The 25,022-nt window shown below is 38.6% G+C and overlaps 1 protein-coding gene across 10 annotated transcripts in view; it reads right to left on the bottom strand.

Moving 5' to 3' along the window:
* Positions 1-148: 148 nt before the first annotated feature.
* The window catches only part of LRRC4C (leucine rich repeat containing 4C), a 1,194,683-nt gene continuing 1,169,809 nt past the window's right edge, over positions 149-25,022 (bottom strand). For 8 of the 10 annotated variants that reach the window (XM_060606420.3, XM_060606418.3, XM_060606419.3 and 5 more), the window contains 3 exons: positions 24,001-24,052; positions 23,683-23,749; positions 149-2,780 (listed from right to left, as the gene is read on the bottom strand). In XM_060606420.3, the coding sequence (XP_060462403.1) occupies positions 816-2,738 (1,923 nt within the window). In that variant the 5' untranslated portion in view covers positions 2,739-2,780; positions 23,683-23,749; positions 24,001-24,052 and the 3' untranslated portion in view covers positions 149-815. The remainder of the gene's footprint in view (positions 2,781-23,682; positions 23,750-24,000; positions 24,053-25,022) is intronic. The other 2 variants (XM_060606425.2, XM_060606428.2) reach the window with 2 other exon arrangements.

The following is a 25,022-nucleotide window of genomic DNA, read 5'->3' as shown; positions in this document are numbered from 1 at the left end:
TTAGAAAGTAGAAAATCTAATTACCTTCAAGTTTCTCACATTTGAGCCATACTACAAATGAGTTGTGTCCAGGTACAGAAAAACCAACAATATTTTATTTATAACCTTATTTTTTTTAGTTTTTGAACTACAAATTCTGGTTCTAGAGTTGTTTAAAAGATCATGGGTTTTATAGATGCTCATATGTAAATTAATCTGTTGTTTGCTTACGTTTTTTTTTCTTTTTTTTTCTCTTTTTTTTTTCTTTTTTTTTTCTTTTTGCTTGGCCATTGAATGGTTCTCCTCATAAATACAGAACAGGTCATTACATGAAAAATATAAGATCTTGCATTTTTTTTTATCTCGTTCTCTCTTAAAAATCTATTTCTAATATTGCATTCCCCATTGGACTACTTGATAAGGGCATGAGGAAAAAAAAAGGAAAGGGGGAAAAAAAGAAAGAAAGACAAAATAGACTGGATCTCACCACTAGAATTCACCATAAAAATCTCAAAGTGTAACAGAATTCTTACAAAATTTCCTAGGCCAGTTCTTTAGGGACTTGAGATGTCCTATGAAAAATATGGCAACCAGGGTAGGCAGGGATGAAATGTGGGAAAATAGTAAATAAGTGCAGCAAAAACAGGTTCTGAGGAATACACATAATTTTGTCTGCTTTAGATCACAATAGAATTTTTAATAAATAAATTTCTTTTCTTTTTTGTTTTTTTTGTAAAGACACTTTTTTGAAACAGTAGATTTAGCCCAGTCATTTGTGTCATTTTTAATAAACTGTCTTTTTTTTATTGTTTGTTTTCTGTAACTCTGTAAATGTTTTAGATTTGAGTCTCTTGTACATTGTCTTTAGAGTTCATTCGGATCAATAACGGTTCATGCACTGAACTGTGTATTGAATTTATTGTGTTAACTGTTGTTGTGTGGTTGAAGGGAGATTTGTAAGAGTTATAGTGATTTAGGTGCTCATGCTCAATAGCAGGCATGGGCAGGTGGCTTTCCATGGGCGTGTCTCCTGTAATCTCATCATCCACATTAATGATTTCAACAGTTCTTGTAGGGGCGTGATGGTTTTGCCGATGGTGCTGCTTCCTCATCTTGTAGAAAATGACCAGCATCACTGCAGCCATGAGTGTGATGGCCACAAAACAGCCAATGATGATTTTGGTGGTCTTCATGACCTCATCAATTCCTGGGATCCCACTGTTTATATCAGTCACTGGGATGGTGAATGTTTTTTCTGTTGACCTTGTGCTCTGTGGCGTGAGAGAGGTGGTCACGTTGGTGGTCTCCCAGTCGATCACTGGAGTGGGGCCCACGTTGTTATCTGTGGTCCGTGCCTCATCCTGAGAAGGTTCCATAGTCTCTACTGTGACGGTTGAAAAGTAAGAGAAGGGAGTAGTGGTTGCTGCAGTAACATTCAGGGTGGCTGAAGCAGTGGTATTTCCAACGGAATTACTCACCATACATGTGTACATGCCTGTATCTTGTACGGTTACATTCGTGAAATTTAATGTGCCATCACTGAGCACAGCTATCCTCACTTTGTATGCCCCATGTGTCATGACCGTTCCATTTGGAGTAATCCACGATACAGAGGTCAGGGACGTGGAGGCCCGACATTTCAACTCAGCTGCCATGCCCTCAGTGACATTGAGGTCAGCTGGGGGCTCCACAATCACAGGAGCATAGCATGTGAAATAATTCTGGTCAAGCTCCCCGATGTACCTCCCTTTCAGATTGGGAGGGGTGTTACATCGAGCACAACAAGCTGTGTTGGAGGGGGCCATGTCTTTTATCCACCAGCTGAGCCAAAGTATGTCACAGTTACAGTTCCAAGGGTTGTGATGTAAGTGTATCCGCTCTAGATGATGCAAGGGTGTGAAGAGGTCATGAGGCAGTAATGTTAGATTGTTGTGTGCCAAGTTTATCTCCACTAGTGACTGAAGGTTATCAAAGGCATTCCGTTCGATCACTTGGATCTGGGACTGTATCATCCACAGTTTTTGAAGGTGCATCAGTCCCTGGAAAGAGCCAGGCCTGATGGCCGACAAGTGATTCCCAGAAAGATCCAGCTCATCTAGTTTTATGAGAGGTGTAAGGTTAGGGATTTCACGGAGGTTGCACATGGCAAGGTTCAAATATCTCAAGTTGGACAGACCTTCAAAGGCACCTTCTGAGATGTATGAAAGCCTTTTCAATTCCCCTAAGTCTAGTCGGCGCAAAGAGGGGATTCTGTTAAAAGCATAAGAAGGAATGCTTTCAATGGGGTTGTTTCTCAACCAGAGCTCCTTCAGTTTAGACAAATATACAAAAGCTCCATTTGGGATGGTGGTAAGACGATTGTCAAAGAGTTCCAGAGTATTGAGGTTTGCCAGACCATTGAAGGCCCCAATTTCAATTGTTCTAATATGATTCCTACTCAATTGTAGGATTTCCAGGTGCCTCAAGTGCTTGAAGCTATTCACTTTGATGATCTGGATTTGGTTCTCATGGAGGTTCAGCAGTCGAGTGTTGGTGGAGATGCCATCTGGAACCTCACGTAGGTTTTTCCGGACGCAAATCACCTTGCTGAACTGGTTGCTGCAGGAGCAGACAGAAGGGCAGGTTTGAGCCCGCACCAGACCAGCCACCACAAGAAGTTGAAGAGCCAGCAGCACCACAAGCAGGGGGTCGAATAGGGCCCTGTTAAACCTAGGACCTATCATTATCTGCTGTGGATGTAAGGTCATCTTGTTCAACATTCATAATTTATCTGGTGTTGGTCCTTCTGGAGTTCAAATAGTCTGCAATATAAGAGAAAAAAAAAAGAAAAGAAAAGAAAAGAAAAGAAAAGAAAAGAAAAGAAAAGAAGTATTAGCTCTCCTCCAAATGTCTTCTGGAGCAATTCAGTGATGCAGTGTAACAGCTAAAGCCATCATTTCTCAGACTAAGGAAACAACAAATCAAGTATCCCTTGTAGAGTGATGCGGCTCATGTTTATATAGAAAATGTTTCTGTACTGCAAATTAGCAGCCATCCACAGCCCATATCCATCCAATATGCAATCACAGGGAAATGGAAGCATGAGGTAAAACACCTTAATATAGTGTTTACCAACCATTTATGACTTGAATGCATAAGGACATATGAAATGTACCCCAACAACAGGTTGAATGTCCAAACCAGATTGGAAAAGATCAGAAAACAGGATTTGGGGCTATTCCCAACAAACTAAAAACTCCCTGGCAAAATTAGTAATAGTTGAATTTTATTGAGGGCTACTTTTAGGCACCATGGTATACAGACTTACCAACCTATCCAGGAATGGCTACATAACTTTCAGGGCCCCGTACCAAATGAAACTGGGGGATGGTTTGTTCAAAATTATGAAGAATTTCAAATCCATAACAATAGAGCATTAGCCAAGCATGGGTCCTCCAAAGAATGGGGCCCTTTTCAATTGCAAAGGTTGTGTGTCCTGATCCTTTCTGCCCTTACAGCACTCCTCTGAGGGAGAAATTTAATCATAGGGAAAGTAACATGCATGAAGTCACAAGGTTAGTAAGTACAGAACCAGGGTGCACACACATATCCGATTGGTCCTAGAGCATATGGTCTCAAATACTTCATGCAAGAGCTTCTGGGAGAATGATGGCAAGGCAAAATATTTTTTCCCAATTAATTTCTTTAAAATACTGTTTTGGGCAGGGGTGACCTCATCTGTAAACCCTGGCAACCTGACTTATAGTACCTGTGAAGATATACTGAAACAGCGGTACATGCAAATGTACATAAACTTTTGAAGATTCTCCTAAACTGAAACTCATTATAAGATAGCTAACTGCTACCTATAGGCAGACATAATACAAATTAAGTCATTCCTATGATATCTAATTTTTAAGTACAGAGAATACCTGAATATAAAAAAAATATTTTTTATCTTGGGTCCTTACTCTGACTGATTTTAAGTAGATTTGGGTGAAGGGAAATAAAATAACTCGCTTTCTGCATTTCTTCCAGCACAAGGAGGAATTTTAAAGGATCTTGGGCTACCCAGTGTACGTCCCACTCAGCTGGCTTACTATGAACTGGGCACCCGTGTAATGACTTCTTCCAAATGTCTCATCTCAATAAACAGGGTTTCTTCTATAAACCTCTTGGAAACAAACAAATGACGACAGTGATGGTGGATCACTACATTCCAATTCAAAACGGCACTGATTTGGGGCGCCTGGGTGGCTCAGTTGGTTAAGTGTCCGACTTCGGCTCAGGTCACGATCTCGCGGTATGTGAGTTCGAGCCCCGCATCGGGCTCTGTGCTGACTGCTCAGAGCCTGGAGCCCGTTTCGGATTCTGTGTCTCCCTCTCTCTCTGACCCTCCCCCGTTCATGCTCTGTCTCTCTCTGTCTCAAAAATAAATAAATGTTAAAAAAAAAAAAAATTAAAAAAAAAAAAAAAAACGGCACTGATTTAGTACTTACTATGTGTCACCTTAGACAAGTTACTTATCTTCTTTCCATGACACATTCTCCTCACTTGCAAAATAGCAGTAACAATATTACACACCCCCTTGGTGGTGTTGTGAGGATAAAATTGGTTAATGCAGATAAAGGGCTCAGAATAATGCTTCCCACGTTGTAAAAACTCAGTAGTGTTAAATATTATTATTATTGTTATTGTTATTACTATCATTACCATTTTTGTTGTTGCTCTTACAGACATCTTGTCGAGTACTGGGCATATAAAGATGAAGAATATAATCCTTATGCCTGAGGTAGTTATGATTCAAAGCATGAGACAGATAGGCAAACAGATGAAGTACAATAATATATGTTCATTGGTATGAGACCAGGCCACACTGGCACAAGGGCACTGATACCAGATCAGCTCAATCTGTGCTGGTAAATCAGAGGATTTTCGAAGAAGAAGATCATCTGATCTAGGTTTTATAGAAGTTGATGTTAAAAAAAAAAAAAAAAAAAAGGGAAAGAAAAGCATTTTAGCCAAGGACCAGCTTGAACCAAGATAAGGACACATAAAAGATGCTCATACATCCAGGGAACAGTGAAAATTTCCCTGTGGCAGGAGAATGGAGGGCCTGGGAGAGAGACTTCTTTCCTCAGGGCTGTTGCAGCTCTAGACTGATCTTTCACACCATCTAGCACATGATCATCAGCCCCTGGGTCTATTTTCCCCACTAGCCTACAACACCATGAGGACAGAGGCCATGTCTGATGGTTTTTTCTCATCCCACTGCCAACACAGTACCTAGCACACTGTAGGCACTAAATAATGGCTGTTGCAAACGCACAGAAACAGTTAATACCTAATTAACAACTCTTTGTGTATGCGTTGGGATAGGTACCAGTATATTAATCACGACTTTCTAATGGTCTGTATTTTCTGATGTTTTGATATGCAGGGCTTTGTTGTTCCAGAGAGACTTCTCCAAGGGCTAGGCAATTTCTAGGGATAGTAAAGGACTTGACCACAAGCCTGCCTTTCATATTCAAACCAATCAACCTGAAGCCTATGCCCCAAACCACCTCATTTATCAGGATCTCCCAGGGCTCTTATATTTGGGCCACTCTCCCTCTGCCCCAATGATTCCAGAGCTAGAATCAGGCACCTCGGGACAGCCCCTAGGTCCCAGAATCCACTGAAATTATTTATACTAGTCAAATGCAAGCCTGCTTCCTCTGCCTTCTCTTGCTTTCTCTCAAAAACCATGATAAAGACTCTTGCTCAGATTTTCCCTTGTTCTTTCTACCCCCTGGTGACCCTGCTGCTTCCTTGTGTGGCCCCTGTGTGGCATGGCATGCTCCCTCCTCTTGGGAACTAGGAGTAAAAAATATATCTCTTCAATGACAATTGTCTCCTGATTTGTTTGTCCCATCATACCAAAATAATAATAAAGTCTACATTTAAAACAACTAATCACTAAATAGCAGGGCTCTGCTCATCTTATTAATCTTGTTGATGGCTTTACAGGTCTATTCTATTGTCCCATTTATACTGTGACAATGATGTGTTTGATAGGTTTTTCACCCTGAGTTAGAGAAGGAGTTATTTTTTATTGTAAATTTAAACATGACCTTCAAAACCCTTGTAGATTTCCATTTTAAACAGAATCCTACTTAAATTTCCAGTGATCATGGCCACTGAAAACTTTTTATTCATATGATTTGGTATAGTTTTACATACGCTCCACACGTTTTAAGGTAATTGGGCATTAAAAAATAGAACATAAAATCTCTGATACATTAATTGGTGTTTTTAAAAATTTTTATTTATTTACTTATTTTGAGAGAAACAGAGACAGCACGAGAGGGGGAAGAGCAGCGAGAGACAGACAGAATCTCAATCAGGCTCAGCACTCAGTGCAGAGTCCAACAAGGGACTTGAACCCACGAACCGTGAGATCATGACCTAAGCCAAAACCAAGAATCAGACGCTTAACTGAGCCACTCAGGTGTTCCTAACCGGTGTTTTTAGGTGAGGGTCCCAGGGTCCTGCTCCTCTATTTTACCTCCCACCTCCCACCCTATGACTCTTAGAATCCTAGGGTCTCTGGCAATACAGGTTGAAATAACTTATTGACCAGAAATAGTACAGAAGTGAAGAAGGTAAGCCTTTTGCTTAAGACAAACCATTTGTTAACCTTTTTTTCATTAAAATAAGAAACAGCAAAGGCATCCATGTCCTGTAATCAAGGGAGAAGGCTCTGGTAGACTTCCTAAAGTTAAATGCCTGCTTAAACTTGTAGGACTCTACAATTGAGAAAGTTACTTTACGTCTCTTACTTCACTTTCCCCATCTGTAAAAGGGGGACACCACTGTTATCTACTCAAAAGGTTTTTGTTGGCACTCACATTATTAATGTATATACATGTAAATATATACATATATATGTAAATTAATATATATTAATGTATATATGTATGTAAAGTTACCAGCTCATAATAAGCAATATATAATAAATATTTAAAACATACTGAAAATAAAAATAAAGTGATGGGACACTCAGTTTTTTCCTCTTATATAAATAAGAATAACACTAATATCTATTATTCAAAGTTATGGAAAGGATCAATTATAATGATCAGAAGCATGCTTTCATATGCAAATACAACACCTTTCTCTTAATTCTAGAGTGCATGTGTCTCTCCTTTTCCAATCCCCAGGCTGTTTTATTTTCTACTTCTTGCTTACTTCAAGGTCTTTTTGCTATTGCTATTAATGAGATTTCCTATCAATCAGTCATAAGTAACGATTTATGAATTATAGCTGGTTCAAAGCTAATTTATAACCCATAGAAAATAACGCTTGGTACATGCACTGAATCAAATAAACTGCTATCAACAAAAGGTTTTCTATTTTAAAATCTAAATTACGTTACTTTACATTAAAAGCCATGTTTCAACATCTCTCTCATAAGATGTTTTTATCCCATTAAAAAGAAATCAATTTAAAAGTACGTGCTATCCATTACAATGTCCTCTGACAGCATTTATTTACAAATGGATCTGTTTGGGTTTGGAATTCAATGATAATACTTTTAGCCTTGTCCCAGAGGATATTCTGACTTTGTCAACAGACCTTTCTTCTTTCCCTACCCATGCTGCTGTGCACTGAGACACAGGGGGTGCTTTAGTCAGCACAGTATCATTGCTCAGTTAGCAGAAACTGTTTACATATTGGAACTAGTTTGGAAGCCAGGTGAAAGAAAGATGAATTTATTAGCTACAACCAACTTTCCCTCACAGGCCACACACTCACAGCCATATGTATCTTTAACAAGCCCCCCCGCAAATGCTGAGAACCAAAACCATTTCCCCACACTCAGCCTGGATACTGAGACCTCCAAACCGTATCTTCCTTCCTACTGACATAAACACGACTTTGCTCTTCCATTATCTTTATTAGCATCTCTATCCTTTATGGGGGGACTTTCTTGTCGAAGCAAATGGTTTCACTGTCCTTCTAGGACAAAGATCCAAAGATCCATAGTTCCATAGATCCATAAGTTCTTTCATGGAAAGCATTTAATAGCAGTGTGCCTCTAAGATTCTTTGAATCTCTTGCCTCACCATTGTTTTCACCCATCCTGGATTGCAGTACCATAATTCTTACTCAGTCCTAATCAACTTCCCACACTGAAAAATTTTCTTGAATCAGACTCCCAATTCCCCATAAATTCTGGTCTATTTTTCACCAGTCTACTCATAGATACTCCCAAACTCTTGGAAGATAGTGATCTCCCTTAACATAGTAAGCAATAAACTCGCTCTGTCTTTTCAACAGGTTGTGCTGGTAATATTTGGGGAGTCAGCTTTTTTATAGCACTAAGGATTCATTTAACTGTGCTTGAACCCTGCTTTCTCTTTCTTCACATTTGTTGCCTACCCAGCATCCTAATCCCTTACCTAGAAAATTTTGTGCAGGAAACTTCACTCACTTCTTAGAAAAGTCACAAAACTATATTATCTGTTTTGAGAGACACTGACCCAGGACTGGTAGGTAAAGAGAATTTGGTTTAAGCTAAGGCTAGACAATTTTTTTCTGTAAAGAGCCAGATAGTAAATATTTTAGGCCTTGCAGGCTATATGGTCTCCTCTTGCAACTACTCTACTCTGCCATTAAAGCCTGAAAGTAGTTATAGAGAAAAGGGGAATGAATGGAAATGGGTGTGTTCTGATTAAACTCTTTATGAGCACTGACATTTGAATTTTGTATCATTTTCACATATGTCAAAATATTATTCTTAACACTTTTTCTAACTATGTAAAAATTCAAAAACATTCTCAGCTCCCAGGGTTAAATTTTGGACTATAGTTTATCTAAACAAATGTTGGTTGTACGATTTCTGTTGCCAGAGACTCGTTAGGTCTGGACAGGTGACACAATTTGGCCAATGAGATGTAAGATGAAGTCAGCTGAGGGGGTTCTGGGAGTTTTTTTTCTCCCACTACTAAGAAAAATATATAGGGAAGAAATAGTTCTTCATTCTGTTTTTGGATATTGTTGTGAGTACAAGATGCCTAGAGTTGCTGAAGCCATCTTGTGGCCAAGAAACAAGGAAGCCTGAGGACAAAGCTGTTATGCCAAGGAAGAAAAATGGAAAGAGGGGAAGAATTTATATTCTTGATATTTGTGATGGGCAGCTGAACTAATGAATCCTGTTACTATCTTTCCTCTGTATTTTCTTATTATATAAAATAATCAATTTCTCACAGTATAAACTGTTAACTTTTTTTCTGGTTACTTACCGCCAAACCTATCTTGATACTTATATATTCATTCTCCTTTCTCCTCCCCTCTCTCCCCCTGCCTCTCTCTCCCTCTCTTTTTCTCTTGATATCTCTCCTTTCTGAAACCAATAGCAAAGAAAAGACAAGTGAAAAATTCTGATTTCTTATAAATCATTCATTATAAATTTGAGACCTACCAAAGGAAACAAAGTAAGCTGAGGTAACGAGATTTGCTTATCAGAAAGGAGGTGAGGCTCATCCCTATCATGCTAAGAAGGCATTCTATTGCCATCATTTCTCTGGATAACTCTAAATTTTATTATTATTATTATTATTTATTTATTTATTTTGAGAGAGCGAGCAGGGGAGGGGCAGAGAGGGAGGAAGAGAGAGAGAATCCCAAGCAGGCTCCGTGGTGTCAGAGCAGAGCCCGATGTGGGGCTGGAACCCACAAACCATGAGATCGTGACCTGAGCCGAAACCAAGAGTCAGATGCATAACCAACTGAGCCAGCCAGGCGCCCCCAAATAGCTCTAAATTTTAAAGAGTGATAGAATACATTGGAGAAGGAAAAACAACACCTTAAATAATACCACTGTCAAAAGTAGCTATCTCTCCCAAGTCAAAATTATTTTACAAATATTTTCTAATTAGTTCATTATTTCCCATCTGCAACCCAGCTTTCCAAATCTGTTGAGTTTTCTCTACTCCTATACAGGAGCATGTGGCTCTGCAGATTTTCAGGGAGAAGAAAATTTTTGTAACTATGCCTAGGGCTGACCCTCTAGGCAAATGTAACGGAAATGATACAACATTTAAATGGCTGTAACCCAGGGACTCAACCTGTCAAGTCAACAGGAGGTTCTTTCGCTGAACACACTGACCTGGCAATGTTTCTAGAAAATTGTAAGAAACTGAGATTGAAAAGGAAGAAGAAGAAGATGATGATGATGATGATGATGATACCTGGGTCTACACTGCCATTTTTCTAGAAGACTTATCTGGTTTATAGTAAAAGAATACATATATTTGGTGTTTAGAGGTGACAGCATGACAAAATTATTAGATGAGAAGAAACAGTGAGTAGAGAGAACTATGTATTTAAAAAAGCAAATCAAAGAAAAAAAATAAAATGGAAACTAAAAGCTTGTGGCCGACATGTTGCTATCATTTGGACAGTATAATCAGGATTATCAGAATGAAATTGGCCAGGCCTTCTATAACGTTATAATCTTGTTGAAGCTATAATACAAATGTATAGATACATATAAAAAAATAAAAAGTGTACCTGTATGTATTTTAGGTACTAATACAAATCAACAAATTCAGTATTTAAGTGTCATAAAGCATTGTCAGAAGTCATAATCAGAGAAAGTTTTCAGAAGAGGATTTGTGACTTTATGTAAGTCTTTAACATACATAAACTTGCATTGAGGCAGGGTGGTCGTGGAAGAGGTAAGAGATTACTTGTAAAAACAGAGGAGTAGGAGCATGAAATGAAAGGAAACTGACTTGCTAGAAGGAGAGGGCTTATGTTACAGACAAGTCTGGTAGAAGTTTGGATTCATTTCAATAAAGAGATTTAGGAAGAAACTGCCATCCCTTTATGTGGGAAAGGGTTGATGAGAGAGCACTGTTTTAGAACGATCTGTCCTTGTGTGTAAAAGAAATTGGAGAGAGGAATAGTTGATAGAAAAGTCCTATGACTTTAATAATCGACATCCCTAGCATTACTCTAAAACTGAACGAAACTGATCTTCAATCTTCCATCTGATGATCTGACTACTGAGATACGTACAGGTTGAAATTAATCAGCCCTAGTTGAAATCCATAGTCTGAAACACTAATGAGGGCAAAATTAGCTTCTGTATGTGGTCAGGTTAAAAAATAACATTGTACACAGAGAACAAGATATCATTTTGGAAACTCTGATGTGCACAAGAGAAGCATCTCTGACCTCTGGTGCTGCTCATGTCTACTCTGTAAATTGTACACAAAGGACAACTAAACACACATTCAATTTTGGTTCCCTAATGACATATTACACTTTCCAACTTGAAACAATGCTGAAGTACAGAAAGGCCCAGAGACTTATATTAGCAAAACCTAGAGGGACAAAAAAACAGATCAAGAATGAAATGAGGAGGGTTGGAGGGTTGGCTTAGTACTACTGACTATTCGATTTATGGCAAACCGTCTCCCTCTGAGTTGCACCTTTCTGAGTGGGAGTGACAGTAAACATTACTAAATTGACACTGAGAGGATTACATGAATTAAATGCCATAGCATATACTAAAAACAAATCCCCAAACTTACCTCTCACCTCCAAAAAATGCCACGGCCACACACCCACTGGCTCAATGCAAAAATGTAAGAATCTTCCTTGACTTTAAAAAAAAATATTTATAACCCGCCCAACACTATTCATCTGACTCTATTACTAAAATACAACTGGATCCATCTACTTTTCCTCCTTGTACCTCTCTAGGTCAAATCATCTCCATTTCTAACTTGAGCCACTAAAATACCCTCTTACCAGTTTCTCTATTTTTGCAATTTCCTCACTACAATTAATGCTACAGACAGCATTTAAAATGAATTTTTAAAATTCTTCAGTTGAAATGCTATTAGCTCCGTATCTTTTTAGAGCAAAATTGCAAACTGTTTTGGTCCCCAAATCATGATGTTCTGGTACCTGCCTGCATCTCACACCTTTCAACTTTTCTGCGTCTCCTTTCTCTCTTCCATTGTTCCTCAAATGCTCCAAGCTTGCTCCTCCCTCAGGACCTTTGCAGTAGGGTCCCTGCTGCCTGCAACACATGTCCTTTGTTTTTTGCATGGTTGGTTTTCCTTGTCCTTAAGAACATCCCTTAAAGTTTTCCTTCTTAGAAGTGTTTTCTTGACCACCAGCCTAGAGAAGCACCTTGTCAAAGTTAATCACGTCACCATATTTAATTTCCATTATAATACTTCTCATTGATATTTTTCTCATATACTTAGATGCTTATTTTCTTACTGCTTGTCTCGTCTGAGTGGAATGTTAAGTTCCATGGAACAGAGACTTCTCTGTCCTATTCCGTGGTTTCCACTTGGAATAATGTGCATCAAGTATTTGTTAAGTGTATGAATGAATGAAGAAATGAATGATCTGGTGTTTAAGTACACAGAAGCAGCCTGTAGATAGTTAAGGCTACAAATTCATTGAGAATCTAAATGATGTCACATTCACTAATTGATCCCTAGCATCTAGTAGAACCCAACTCACATAGTAGGAATTTCATCAATTTCTGAAATGATGCCTGTCTCGTTTTCAATGATTTTCAAAGAAGTTCTTCCTACAAAGAAAAGCTAGGGAGCACAACGCAATATAAAAGCCATTGCATTGTTTCCTCACTCTCTTTTTTAATGTTTGTTTTTGTTTGTTTCTTTGCAGGGGAAGGCTTCCCTATTTCTTTATTTATCTATTCTTGTCAAAGCAGCCCTGTTTAAGTTTGGCCAAACAATGCCCTCTGCTGTATGTGCCTAAAATAACATGATTGCCTTGAAAATTCTAATGTAGGTAATATATAAGTTGATTTCCTGGTATGCTTCTTCACATAGCACCTACATGTACTTCAGAAGTAGGGAGGTTTGACTCATTTTCCAGGTCACTCCATTGGATGAGACCACTTAGAGCAGAGAACAAGAATTTGTATGGCAGAAAGTCAAGTAATCTTCAAATCTCCTTCAAAATGGAAGAGCTTCTTGATCACCACATTTCTGCTTCTAGAACTCATTTGAATCGTTAATTAGAAAATCCATGGGTGAAAAATATCTCTTAATTCTTCTGTTACAATCCAAAGGAGGATTCCTTTGGATTCTAAAGATGGAATAGGCAAGGGATTAGGGTAGGCGGTCACAGCTCCAACTTTGTCTTAGCTACAAAAAGTCAAATCTACTTCATGTTAGAAAAGCAGAACTAGAAATATAGCCAATGACTTGGCAAGACTAAAAATAAAATTAATTTGTTTTTTCCTGCTTGTGTAGTCTCACATGATGCAAGGGGGATAAACATACCTGGCATGAAGTTTCTGGCTGTTTATGAATCCTTTTGATCATATTCACTTCTTGACATTTATTATTTATGAAGAAATGAAATATAGATGGCTGACTTGTTTCTCAAATTAAAGGGTGGGATTTGAGGTGTTCAGGGATATGTTTGTATTTTTATGATAGATGTTTGCTCTGTTGGTTTTGTGAAATGCATAACCAAAGAAAAAAGCTTAAAACCTCAAACTCCATATACTGCTTGATATTTTACTCTTCAGGAAATGAAATCAGACCATTCCAATGATCAGAAATGTGCCTGCTTATCCCAATGCCTGCACTCTCCTTTGCACTAATATTTTTAAGTCTGGAGCCTATCAATGTATGAAAACCTCACTTCTTTCCTTTTCCTTTAGTTCTTTCTCTTTTCTTAGGTTTAGGGGTCAAGAAATGATCAATACATGTTATTCTTTATCTCCAAAACTGGCCTTTTCTTCTCATACTTTTTCTGGGGCTGATCTACACAGTAACACTTTTACAGATTTAGTGTAAGAAGCCACAGGAACCTTGGCAATCACAGTTCAAGAAAACATAACCCACCCATAGTTCCCATTTGCTTAGAGAATAAAACCTAAATCCCTTACTGCCTCTACCCACTAGATGCCAGTAGCACCCCCAGTTGTAATGATCTAGCATCTCCAGACATTGCCAAATGTCCCCTGGAGGGTAAATTTGCCCTCTTGTAAACTACTGCCTTAGTGTGACCCGTAAGACACTCCATGATGCTGCTCCATACTGCTTTCCCAGTCTTATCTCCTACTGTTCTCCATAATACAGTCTAGGCTGCAGTCTGTTCCTGATTCTAAAAATATGCCTCCTACTTTTCCTCTTCAGAGCCTTGCTCCTGTTTTTCCCATGGCCAGGAATGTCCTACTCTGGATTTTCTTTCAAAATTGTACCCAATTTCAGAGCCAATTTTACAATGATCATTTCTATTTGACCTTCATTGGTCTTACTGGCTGGTAGTAATCCATCTTTCCAGAAGTGTCTGTAATGCTAAGACTATGACATTTATCAAATCTGTGTTTGAATCTAAATGTTTGGGTATGTATTCAACTTATTTATCATAAACTTCTTAAAGACAGAAACTAGATGATGTTTAGGAACGCAGAAAATATTTGTTGAATTGCATTACTGAATGTAGCCCACATTTTAATTCATAGTCAGGAGCCAGGATGATAAGCTAATTTTATAACAACAAATAACAAATCAAGGTCCACTGACAACACCTGTATGAGAAAAAAAAATAAATAAATAAAATGGCATATAACTTAGTATAAAAGATAAAGAGGGGGAGGGGTTCAATAATTACTCCTTGTCCCCCCATACACATAAAAATGTATAAATAAATTAACATTGAGAAAAAAGGATTACCCAAAATCAGCCTGTAAATGGGTGATTGAAAACAACATACTAAAGATTTCTCTTCAACAGCAATAAGCTGTATGTATCCTAAATATTACATCCAGAGTACATACCACAGTGTATATACTATAATTATCTATCTATCTATCTATCTATCTATCTACCTACCTACCTATATATCTATAGATGCATGTACTAAATGAAAGAAGTAAAGACAGGGCAAAAGAGAGAGAGAAAGAAAGAATGAAAGAACAAATGAAAGAAAGAGAAAGAAGCTCAAGAAAAGGTTGGTACTTATCAACTACTTACATAGCTAAATGAAGGCTAATGGAAGATGAGATTTGAAAAAAAATCAGAGATAAAAATGTGTGTTGTATCTATCCATCTGTGAAACTGCCTAGAGGTTGGATACTCTGATTTATATACTCTATTATTGTGAAGATACATGAGTTACTATATAAAGAAAGATTTAGAACAGTGCCTGGTACACAGCCAATACTGTATGAACATTTGTTGTATTATGGTTATTGTTATTTGTCTAGTCCTGGTGACAGCTGAAGTCCAATTATGGAGAATGATTGATATATCAGGCAATTATAATCTGATGCTAAAGCAATTTGAATTATACAATTAACTTTTTTTTAGTTTGATTTCTCATCAACCACCTTATTTAATTATAATGTTTTTCCATGAAAATGCATAGTTCAATCCAAGTGTTCCTAAGAAGCTCACAAATGGACTTCAAACCATTTATGAATCTCTTTAAATTATATGCAAATTTTTGTATAAATGTGGAAACTGTATATTTTTATAGGAAGATTATTCATTGGTTTTATCATCATATTCTCAAAGAGATTTATGACTCCAAAAAAGTTTAAGTTCTACATAAAAAGATTTGACAGACTGAACTACTTGAAGTGTCTGTTATAGTTTTAGCTAAAATTTAACAAATTGGCACTCTGCTCTCTATATTCATTTCTTATGTGTTTATAAGTGTGACTACAACTTTCTCATGAAGAGCTACCAAAATCAAATTTCTGGGAGTATAAAACTAAGGACCAGTCCCACATCTTGAGAAATTCTTCAAGACCAATATCCATTGGGAAAGGTCTTGGAATGCAGTCTTCTCTGGTGACAATGATCCTTACCACATGCATTAACACTGGTATTCAGGTGAAATTTTCACTCCATATGAGTTTTAAAGGAATTTGTGTTAATGTAAGAATCAGGATGCTACATGATGAAATGGGGACTTCTCTGATCCAGAACTGTCCTTCATCTGGCCATAGGTTATTTCTCAAAGGAAAATGCACTGAGGAGATATAACTAAATTTTTAATGTTTATCTATCTCTTAGAATATTTGGGGGTAATTCTGACTGATGCCAAAAGAGGAAATATCATGCTTATTAATATTAGTGAAGATCAACTGTAAAAAAAATTAATATTCCATTACAACTAATACATCCAAACCTCCAACAAGAATCCCGCTCCCACATACACACAAAATCTGTTTCTGAATGAGGTTAAACTGCAGAAATTGGACAATGTTTTAGACTCTCAGGATGCACAACAGGATGATGCTAGGCTTTCAGTTTGAAAAAGGAATAAAAACAAAGCAGATAAAAGAGGCTCAACATTTTAAATTATGTTTATTTGAAGTATGGAAAAGTATTTTCCTCCTCATGACATTCTTCTATCAGTCCACAGAAGCTAATGATTATTCTTTTATATATTTTTATCTACATTAATATTTAAATATTTTTACATCCAGGTTAATGACAGGGCAAGTAACTACAGAAACTTTTGAAAACCTAACAAGTCCATCTTAAACATAAGCCCTTGGCAAGGCAGGTAGAGAAGGATTTGATTTCAGAAAGATGGTAATGCAGTTAATGACCTTGCTTCCCATGCTTCCTTTGGATTGATGACTAGCTAGGAGGAGTTGATAGCCATTAACCCTCAACCACTCATTAATCCTTAGGAAATGCCCTGTGCAAGGTCATCATTGCCTTCATAGGTTGAAAACAAACAAACCAACAATAGCATCCAAAAGGCATATAGATTTTTGTAATGAGTAATGCAATTTAAATTACCATCCAAGGGAATCTGCAGAGAATAACTACCACATATAGAGAGCCATTCTGATTTTAAAATCATCTTCCAATGTTTTATCATGTACTTTCTTCCCTGTTTATTATTAAACACTACAAAACCCAAATTTCCTAGACAGTAACCAAACATATACACACACATATATATCTCCCCAGCCAAAATGCTAATGGTGTTTTGGATTCATTTCATAGTAGGATCTGGGAAAGAGAATCTTAAAGTCATTTCAGTGCTAATAATACAGAATTCCAAGTATGTTCACCAACACTACCTGACCTTTACCTGTGAGAGAACCCCTTCCACTCAGTAACTCCCCATCACTGATCATTTGAAACACTGTGCTGAGACAAGCCTAACACAAACAACAAAGTCATGAACCAATGCCAAAGTGTTATACTGAGTGAGTATATAGGTGGTTATGTGGATAATTAGAAGTAGTCTGGTGTTCAGAGGGACCCAGTAAGGTTTGGACAGTCAATGAAGGCTATGAGGGCACGGGTTTTAGTAGATGTGGATTTGGATAAGTACAGTTCTCAGCTGTTGACACTCAGGACAAATGTCTCCCATTGTTCATCAGGTATCTCACAGTATAGTGGGATTCATAAGTAGTAATAAAAAGGGATTTTAATACAGCAGAAAGTGCTAGAGAAAAAGGCACAGTGTGTTTAAGGAGGACACAATAACAGATGGAAGAAAAAGAGAGAGAAGGGAGAGAGTTTGTTGGAGAAGAGGCATGTGGTTGGTGGGAAATGTGTGTAAGTGAACATGAATGTAGGGCAGAGAGGCACAAGATGACTCCTGTGAAGAATCTATACTAAAAACCAGTGGGAGAGAAGGTAGGGTAAGTAAAATAATGTCAGATTGTGAAAAATAGACCAAAGAAATTTAGATTTTGTATGAAGTCATCAGGTGGGTTGTAGGGACTTGGCTTTTCTCCTTGTGTTGGAAGGGAATAATATAATGGGAAGAGTATCTAAGGAAAAGCAAATTTGCACTGTATAGAGCATGGATGGGATACAGTACACTGAATGCTCTGAACACCTACTAAGAAATTATTTCAATAATTGAGGAATAGAAGAATGAGGGCCTGGACTAGGCTCTGCTTTTTCGCTAAAATATAGGCTGACGCGACATTATGACCTTCACATCTCTGATCAGCAATCTTTACCGAGACTCCCTTCCTATTTCACCAGCTTCTTTGATTCCTGACCCATGATTGGCTGCTCTGACTTCCGTATATTTCAGACTCCCTGAAACATCAGAGCAAGTCCCATCCATCAAGTCCTGGCTCCTGCTGCAGATCTCAGAGCCCCCACCTTCCAGTTTTCAGCATGACTCAAGACTTTAATAAATTCACCAAAATGACCCACAAAAACCTGATAAGGAAACTCTCTTTAATTGAGTCTGTGTTTATGAGATCTGAGCAAGGGGAGGAAGCAGAGTAGACTCTTTCTGTGATTTCCAGGCAACGTCATTTAATCAGAATGCAGATAGCAGGGATGGCCTTCTAATTGGAACTGCAGTTGGTTTCAAGTAACCTCAACACCGTTAACATTGCATAATGAGGAAACCTTGGTGATGGCATGTCAGATAATGGGAATGACTGTAATCAGTGATTTCTTTGTTTCTCCCTAATGGCCACAAAAGAGGGAATTATATGGCAGATGCAGACATTTGGAAATTGGATTCTTACTTATTTACTTAAGGCAGTCCTCATTTTGTTTGGTGCCGTGTTAAACATAGGTCATGCATATTGGAACCAAGTCCTCTTCTTTGCACATTATCTTATAACAGATTTGCTTTCAGTTACCATGGAACCTTGCAAAATGACGACTCAGTTCCAATATGAACAAGCTTCAGTTAACACAGTTCTGTGCAAAATAAGAACTCCCAATATTATCCGGTATTTATTTGCTTACAGTGCATCATTTCCAAAAACATACCAGGGGAAAAAATCAGGAATATACATGAAAAGCAATAAGGAACTGCATCCCCTATGGTATCTTAATGGAATAAGAAAGGGAAGCCAGTGCATGTCCCTATTTAAGTCATTAGTTAACTAGTTTTTCCTTGGTTTGTAATGAAAATTACTTCTTGGTTACTTTTCCTACTATCTCTCTTTATTCTTTAAAGGATGCATCTTAGAAAGAATAATCCAAATGAAAAAACACAAGGGTGACAGATTCTACTATGGATATCAAAGATGCTGGGTGACACTAATGCAAACTTAAACTTTCTCTACCCTTCTGTAAAGTGAAGACAGAATGAATAGCTGCTCTTTCCATGACAAAGGAATACTAGAAAGATGAAGTTTAATCAAAAATAAGTGTAACAAAAAGCAAAATCCAAAAAAGTGAGGATAAATTATATCGTTGTCAATCCTACATTCTCCAGTCCCATATTTTAAGCTCCAACTACCCTGTGAACAGAAATGGAAGGTGGATAGAGATGTAGGCAAAATTCTAAGATCAGTAGTTGGAAAATTATTGCCCATGGGCAAAATCTGGCTTGACACCTGTTTTTGTCAATAAAGTTTTACTGGAATACTTCCACATCTATTCATGTATGTATTATCTATGGCTGCTTTCACATTAAGTGCCACATTGTGTCATTGTGATAGAATATAAGGCTCACATAGCCCAAAATACTTACTCACTGACCCTCTACAGAAAAAGTTTGCTGGCCCTGCTTTGCAAGGTCAGCTTTCTAAACTATCTTTCATCTCAGAAATAAGAAAGAGATTCAGTTGTACTCAGTTGGCAATGGTTCCATGTGTCACATAACATATGTGAGGAGTCCTGAGCAAAAGAGGCAGTTCCACAACACAGCGGGGTTGTCCGTGGTACCTTTACTTGCTCGCATGTTTTTAGCACTTAGTGCCATACTACAGTCTCTGTGTGTCCACCTAAGTGGCTTCAGGGATTCTCTTACTTAGATTTATTTTTTTTTTATTAATTTTTTTAACATTTATTTATTTTTGAGACAGAGAGAGACAGAGCATGAGCAGGGGAGGGGCAGAGAGAGAAGGAGACACAGAATCCGAAACAGGCTCCAGGCTCTGAGTGGTCAGCACAGAGCCTGACGCGGGGCTCAAACTCACGGACCGCGAGATCATGACCTGAGCCGAAGTCGGCCGCTTAACCGACTGAGCCACCCAGGTGCCCCTCTCTTATTTAGATTTAAATAAACTAACACAAAATGGAGAAAGGAGCTTAAAAGGATCCTTTCAAAGACAACACTGAATATTCTCAAAATAAAGCAAGTGTAGATAGGCACACTACAGCTAAAAATGGCAGAGCTAAGCTCTTCTCTCCTAGTATGACCTCTTCGAAGTTTTACAACACTTATGTATTAAAGCAATGTTCATTCTGATTAATCTTGTGTATATATGCATGTCCACGTGTGTGGGGTGGTGGGTAACAATTATGTTCTCCAGCAATCATGTCCCATCACACTCTTATCCAAGCTGTTTACCCTCTTGGCTTCCCATCAGTCTTTTCTCCCCACCCCACCTGACCCCACCCACCAAAGCCTGCTGCTGTGCAAAATCAGTGCCTCTTCTGTCCCTGGGATTAAGAACTGTGTTTCCTCATTTCTCTTGGAGAATGACTAAACAACAGGTCTGTAAGAAAGAAACTTTGTAACTACCCTCTCCTTACTTCTTTTCCCCTCTTCCTAAGTGTCTTCCTCTTACCATTCATGGGAAAGATGAATTAAAATCTGCTGGGCTGAAGCTTTAAAACCCATGAACATAGAACCCAAATTAAAATAATAGACTCTGAGAGTTTTAATTTTAAAAGGAATCCCAGAGACCTAGGTAAAAACTCCATTTTCTCTTTCACTATATGGAGATGTGGTCAATAATTCTGAATCTCATTTTCCCTCACCTGTAAAGTGGATGTGATATTTTTTGTCTTTCCCTTCTCATTATCAGGGCAACTTTAGATAGTTTATGAATTGTGAGATGGCTTGTAACTTCTAAAACTATAAATACAGGGGCACCTGGTTGGCTCAGTCGGTTAAGCATCCAGACTTCAGCTCAGGTCATGATCTCACAGTTTGTGAGTTCAAGTCCTGCATCGGGCTCTGTGCTGACATCTCAGAGCCTGGAGCCTGCTTCAGGTTCTGTGTCTCCTTCTCTCTCTGCCCCTCCCCACTCAGCTGCTGTCTCTCTCCCAAAAATAAATAAGCATTAAAAAAAATTTTCAACTATAAATATTAGGTAGACTTTGTGGAGACCAATCATTTTTTTACTTTGAATCCAAACTAAAAATAAAATCAATCAGAAAGGGGAGGGAGGAGGGAGACAGAAAGAGTAAAAACCACAGCTTTCTGTGTGGCAGATACTCTGCCTACTTCACATACCCAATTTTTACTTAATTCTCATAACAGCTGCACGAAATAGATGCTTCCTGTTGCTCGCCACAAATCACGCAATTAGCCACTGATCTCAGGTCTGTCTTAATATTCCCCTTTAACCATAACCATCCAGAGTATGGATATATACTCTTTGCTAGCTATGTTGCTTTGGATAAGCAATTTACTCTTTTGGCAACTCATTTTCCTCATTTCTAAAGGGATGAAGAAAAACACCACTCCCACGGTGTACTGGCTGGATTATTAAAACTAATCCCAGGGCCACCTGGGTGACTCAGTCTGGTACGTGTCCGATTTTGGCTCCGGTCATGATCTCAAGGCTCTTGGGCTGGAGCCCTGCATTGGGCTCTGGGCTGACAGCTCAGAGCCTGGAGCTTGCTTCAGATTCTGTGTCTCTGTCTCTCTCTGCCCTTTCCTTGTGCCCGCTCTGTCTCTCTCTCAAAAACAAATAAACATTGAAAAAAGTTAAAATTAATCCTAATGAAACGTTTCTTAGAAGTTTCTTAAAACGTTTCTTAGAAGTGCTTATATTCATTTTGCCTTTGACATGCCAAGACAGAGCATCTGAGAACTATAATCAAGGTTTTACCACCACCTGGCTGTGGGACCTAAACTTCAGCCTGGATCCATTTTTCCTTCCAGCACATTGCCTGGCAATGAATTTTGTGGGATTAATGAAGACAAGCTAAATGCAAGTACCTAGAAAAATATCTGGCACACAGTAGGTACACAATATATAGTATGTTTTTTCCTTTCCTAAATAAACTCCTTTCTCTCGGAATGTGATCAGCACAATGATTTCATGCTCCAGTTAGAAGACTGCAAATCAGGACTGAGGAGAAAGAAACATCAGTTTGCGCTGCCTAAATCAAGGAAAAGCCACAGCTGGGGTGGAAATGTGGCCCATGATATAAAGCCTGCTTACTTCCAACTCGCAGTCAAGGGTTTCTTCTTACCAGCATGTGCTTCCTTGGTAAACTTCACTCTCAATTCTTTTGTTTTTGAAGAAAAACATTTCCAGCTAATAACACAATTACACTTAAGTATCAGAGCTCATTTTAGTATTATTGCATTTGTTAAATCTAACTGAGTCCAAATTACTTCCTCATTGCTAATAAGAGAAGGGGGAGGAGGAGCAGGAGGAGGAAGAAACCAAGGGGGAGACCAGAGGAAGACCAAGCAGGAGAGGGTTTCCAGGGTTAAAGGAAGAGAAAGAGATGTACACACACAGTAACGGGAAAACAGAGATAGCAACACTACATGTAGCATCAAGTCCAATGAATGTCAGTTAAACTTGCTGCCCACGGTTTCTATGGAAACCCCTTAAGTTAAGAGTGGAACACAGACATTTTTTGGACTGCAATTCACAAGCTGTTTATTTAATTATGATGAAACATGAGACTGTTAGGGACAATACTGTTATCATACTGATAGCATTTAGAATTCAACGAATAGGTATGGCAAAATAAAAACTTAACAAAATTTTTTTTAAACCATTACCTTCATGTGAATTGCATGCAAATAAAATGCATCTTGTTTTCATACATTATTTCCCGCAGGCAAACCCCAAATTAGCCAAATGACATTCATTAAAAGGGAGTTCTTCAGAGGCCTCATGCCAATTATACACCCCCCATGCCCAGTGAACAAAACCAAGGTCACAGCATATTTTCAATTAAACCCAGGATAGCACCAAAGTGCAGCCCAGCTGGAAAAGCAAGCACATTATTACCCCATAGATCATTTGTGAGCAATGAATAGGTCTCTGGTGTTTTTCTATTTTATAGATATTTGAATATAAAAATAAAGAAAATCGCTTCAGATTAGCTTTTGCCTTCCAAAATAAACAACCACTTTCAGGGCATTACTCCTGGCGGCCCAAAGAAGAATGAGACTGGAAGCCATCACTTCTCTGTCCCTGATGGTTGGAAAAGGTTTGCTTAGCCTTTCATCTGGCCACAGGGAACCAGGTGATTGATGAACTCACTCATACCCTTGTTCCCTCACTAAATGGACATGTAGTTTCTAACTACTGTATATCAGGCACTGTGCTAGGGACAAGGGAGACAAGAAGATTAAATCCTAGTCCCTAGCTTAATTATGGATTTTTTAGAAAGGAATGCATTAATTTTACTGATAAATATTTAGGGAAGGACAACTACGGCTCATAGGCATTAAACTAAATAGATCAATAAATCCCGGATTCTGCCTTCCAGAAGATTACAATTAAATGGAGACAAAAAGACACATTGTCATAAGTCATACAGCAAGGAGTCAGTGTTCCTGCCTGCTGCCTCATGATTTCTCTGTGTATAGAAATGCTTCCTATGGATGCTGTACTGCAGAAGGTAAACGTGTTTGTGTGTACGGGATGACTGGCTGGTGGAAGATGGGGTGGAGAGGGAGCTTTGGGAATATTTCTATAGGGGAACCACATTTCCAGATTTGTCTATGAGCCACCCCTACCCTTATAAAATCTTTAGTCCATAAAACATAACTAAAGGAGGAGGCACTCACAAGAGAAGTGGATCCCAAGGAGAGTCATCTCTGGTGTCAGGCTGGGAACATGAAGGCTGTTTCTAAGCTGGCAAAGAGAAACATACAAGAAATTTGCAAATATGACTCAGTGAATATGTCTTTTCTACTATGCTGCAGCCTGTTTTTTGAAATCCAGTAGTGGTTTGCAGTAACTGGGCTTCCCACAAGTTGCTCGTGCTAGCAAAGCCAGTCGTTGCTGTTACTGGATTCGACAGTGTATAATGAGCCGCTTCACATTAGCTGCTGTTGTAGTGTTCAGCATATTGTGGGGAAGATTTAGCATGAATCATCACCCACCTAGCTCTCCATTGTGGTCTCTATGCTGTAAACAGGCAACGTGTTTGCCAATCTAAAAAAAATAAAAAAATAAGAAAGCATCCATTAGAACAATTCAGCACATTTCTGGATCTGCTGCCACCACCATCGCCACAGATGACACTGGTGACAATATTTATTGAATTGCCACTGTATTTTAACATTCTCCTGGGCAGAGGGCCAAGGCAGCTATTTTAACCACTGGCCATTTTGAACAATGCATTTTTTAAGGCCCATGAAAAAATGCTGTTTGGAGTCAGAAGACCTGCCGTCTCCACTTGGTTCTGACTCATCCAATGCACGCCCTTCAACAAGTCACATGTTCTCTCAGATCCAGTCTTTATCAAAACTGCCCCTTAAGATAAAATGAGAGAATACACTTTGAGGATGGACAGGAAATAGTAAAACAGAACACACTGAATTACTAAAGTCGAATGGGATGTTAAGACTTTGATAGAGACATCAGCTGTCAACTCCAGTTGTTTCTTTTTCCACACCCCGAAAACAAGAGAGATAGTAACATCTCCTCCTCCTGCCCATCCGCTCCCAACATTCCTACAGCAATGGCAGATTGCAAATTAGAATCTGAGATTGAGGGCCACACAGGACTTGGAGCAAAGAAATGTGAAAAGGTAGAGCTGGCATTTTGCAAAGCATCGTCAAGAAAACTCAAGAATCTTTAATTCCCACAAACACAGGTCTTTACAGCCAAAGCTTAGACACAGTTGGTGTGAACTATACAAAGCGGAAACCCTGGGCAAGTACAGATGGGAAAAGCCCACACAATTAGTAATCAAGATCAAGGGACTGACATGGATATTGAAATCACCAAGATTCTATCAAGAGTAGGATTGGAAAGAACAGCAGGGAGGCAGGTGTTAAAATCTTCAAGGAATGAGGAGGAGTGAAGTGTGGGTCTGCTGGGGACTCCTACAAGGAGGTGTTAGCAGGTGGCATAGTCTGATGGTGTAAGCTTCAAAGTGGGGCACTTTACTGTGTTGAGA

Source organism: Panthera onca, chromosome D1 (genome assembly GCF_046562875.1).
Source record: "Panthera onca isolate mPanOnc1 chromosome D1, mPanOnc1 haplotype 2, whole genome shotgun sequence".
NCBI lineage: Eukaryota > Metazoa > Chordata > Mammalia > Carnivora > Felidae > Panthera > Panthera onca.
Note: the sequence above shows the minus strand (reverse complement) of the source record. Positions and strands in the feature narration are given on the sequence as shown.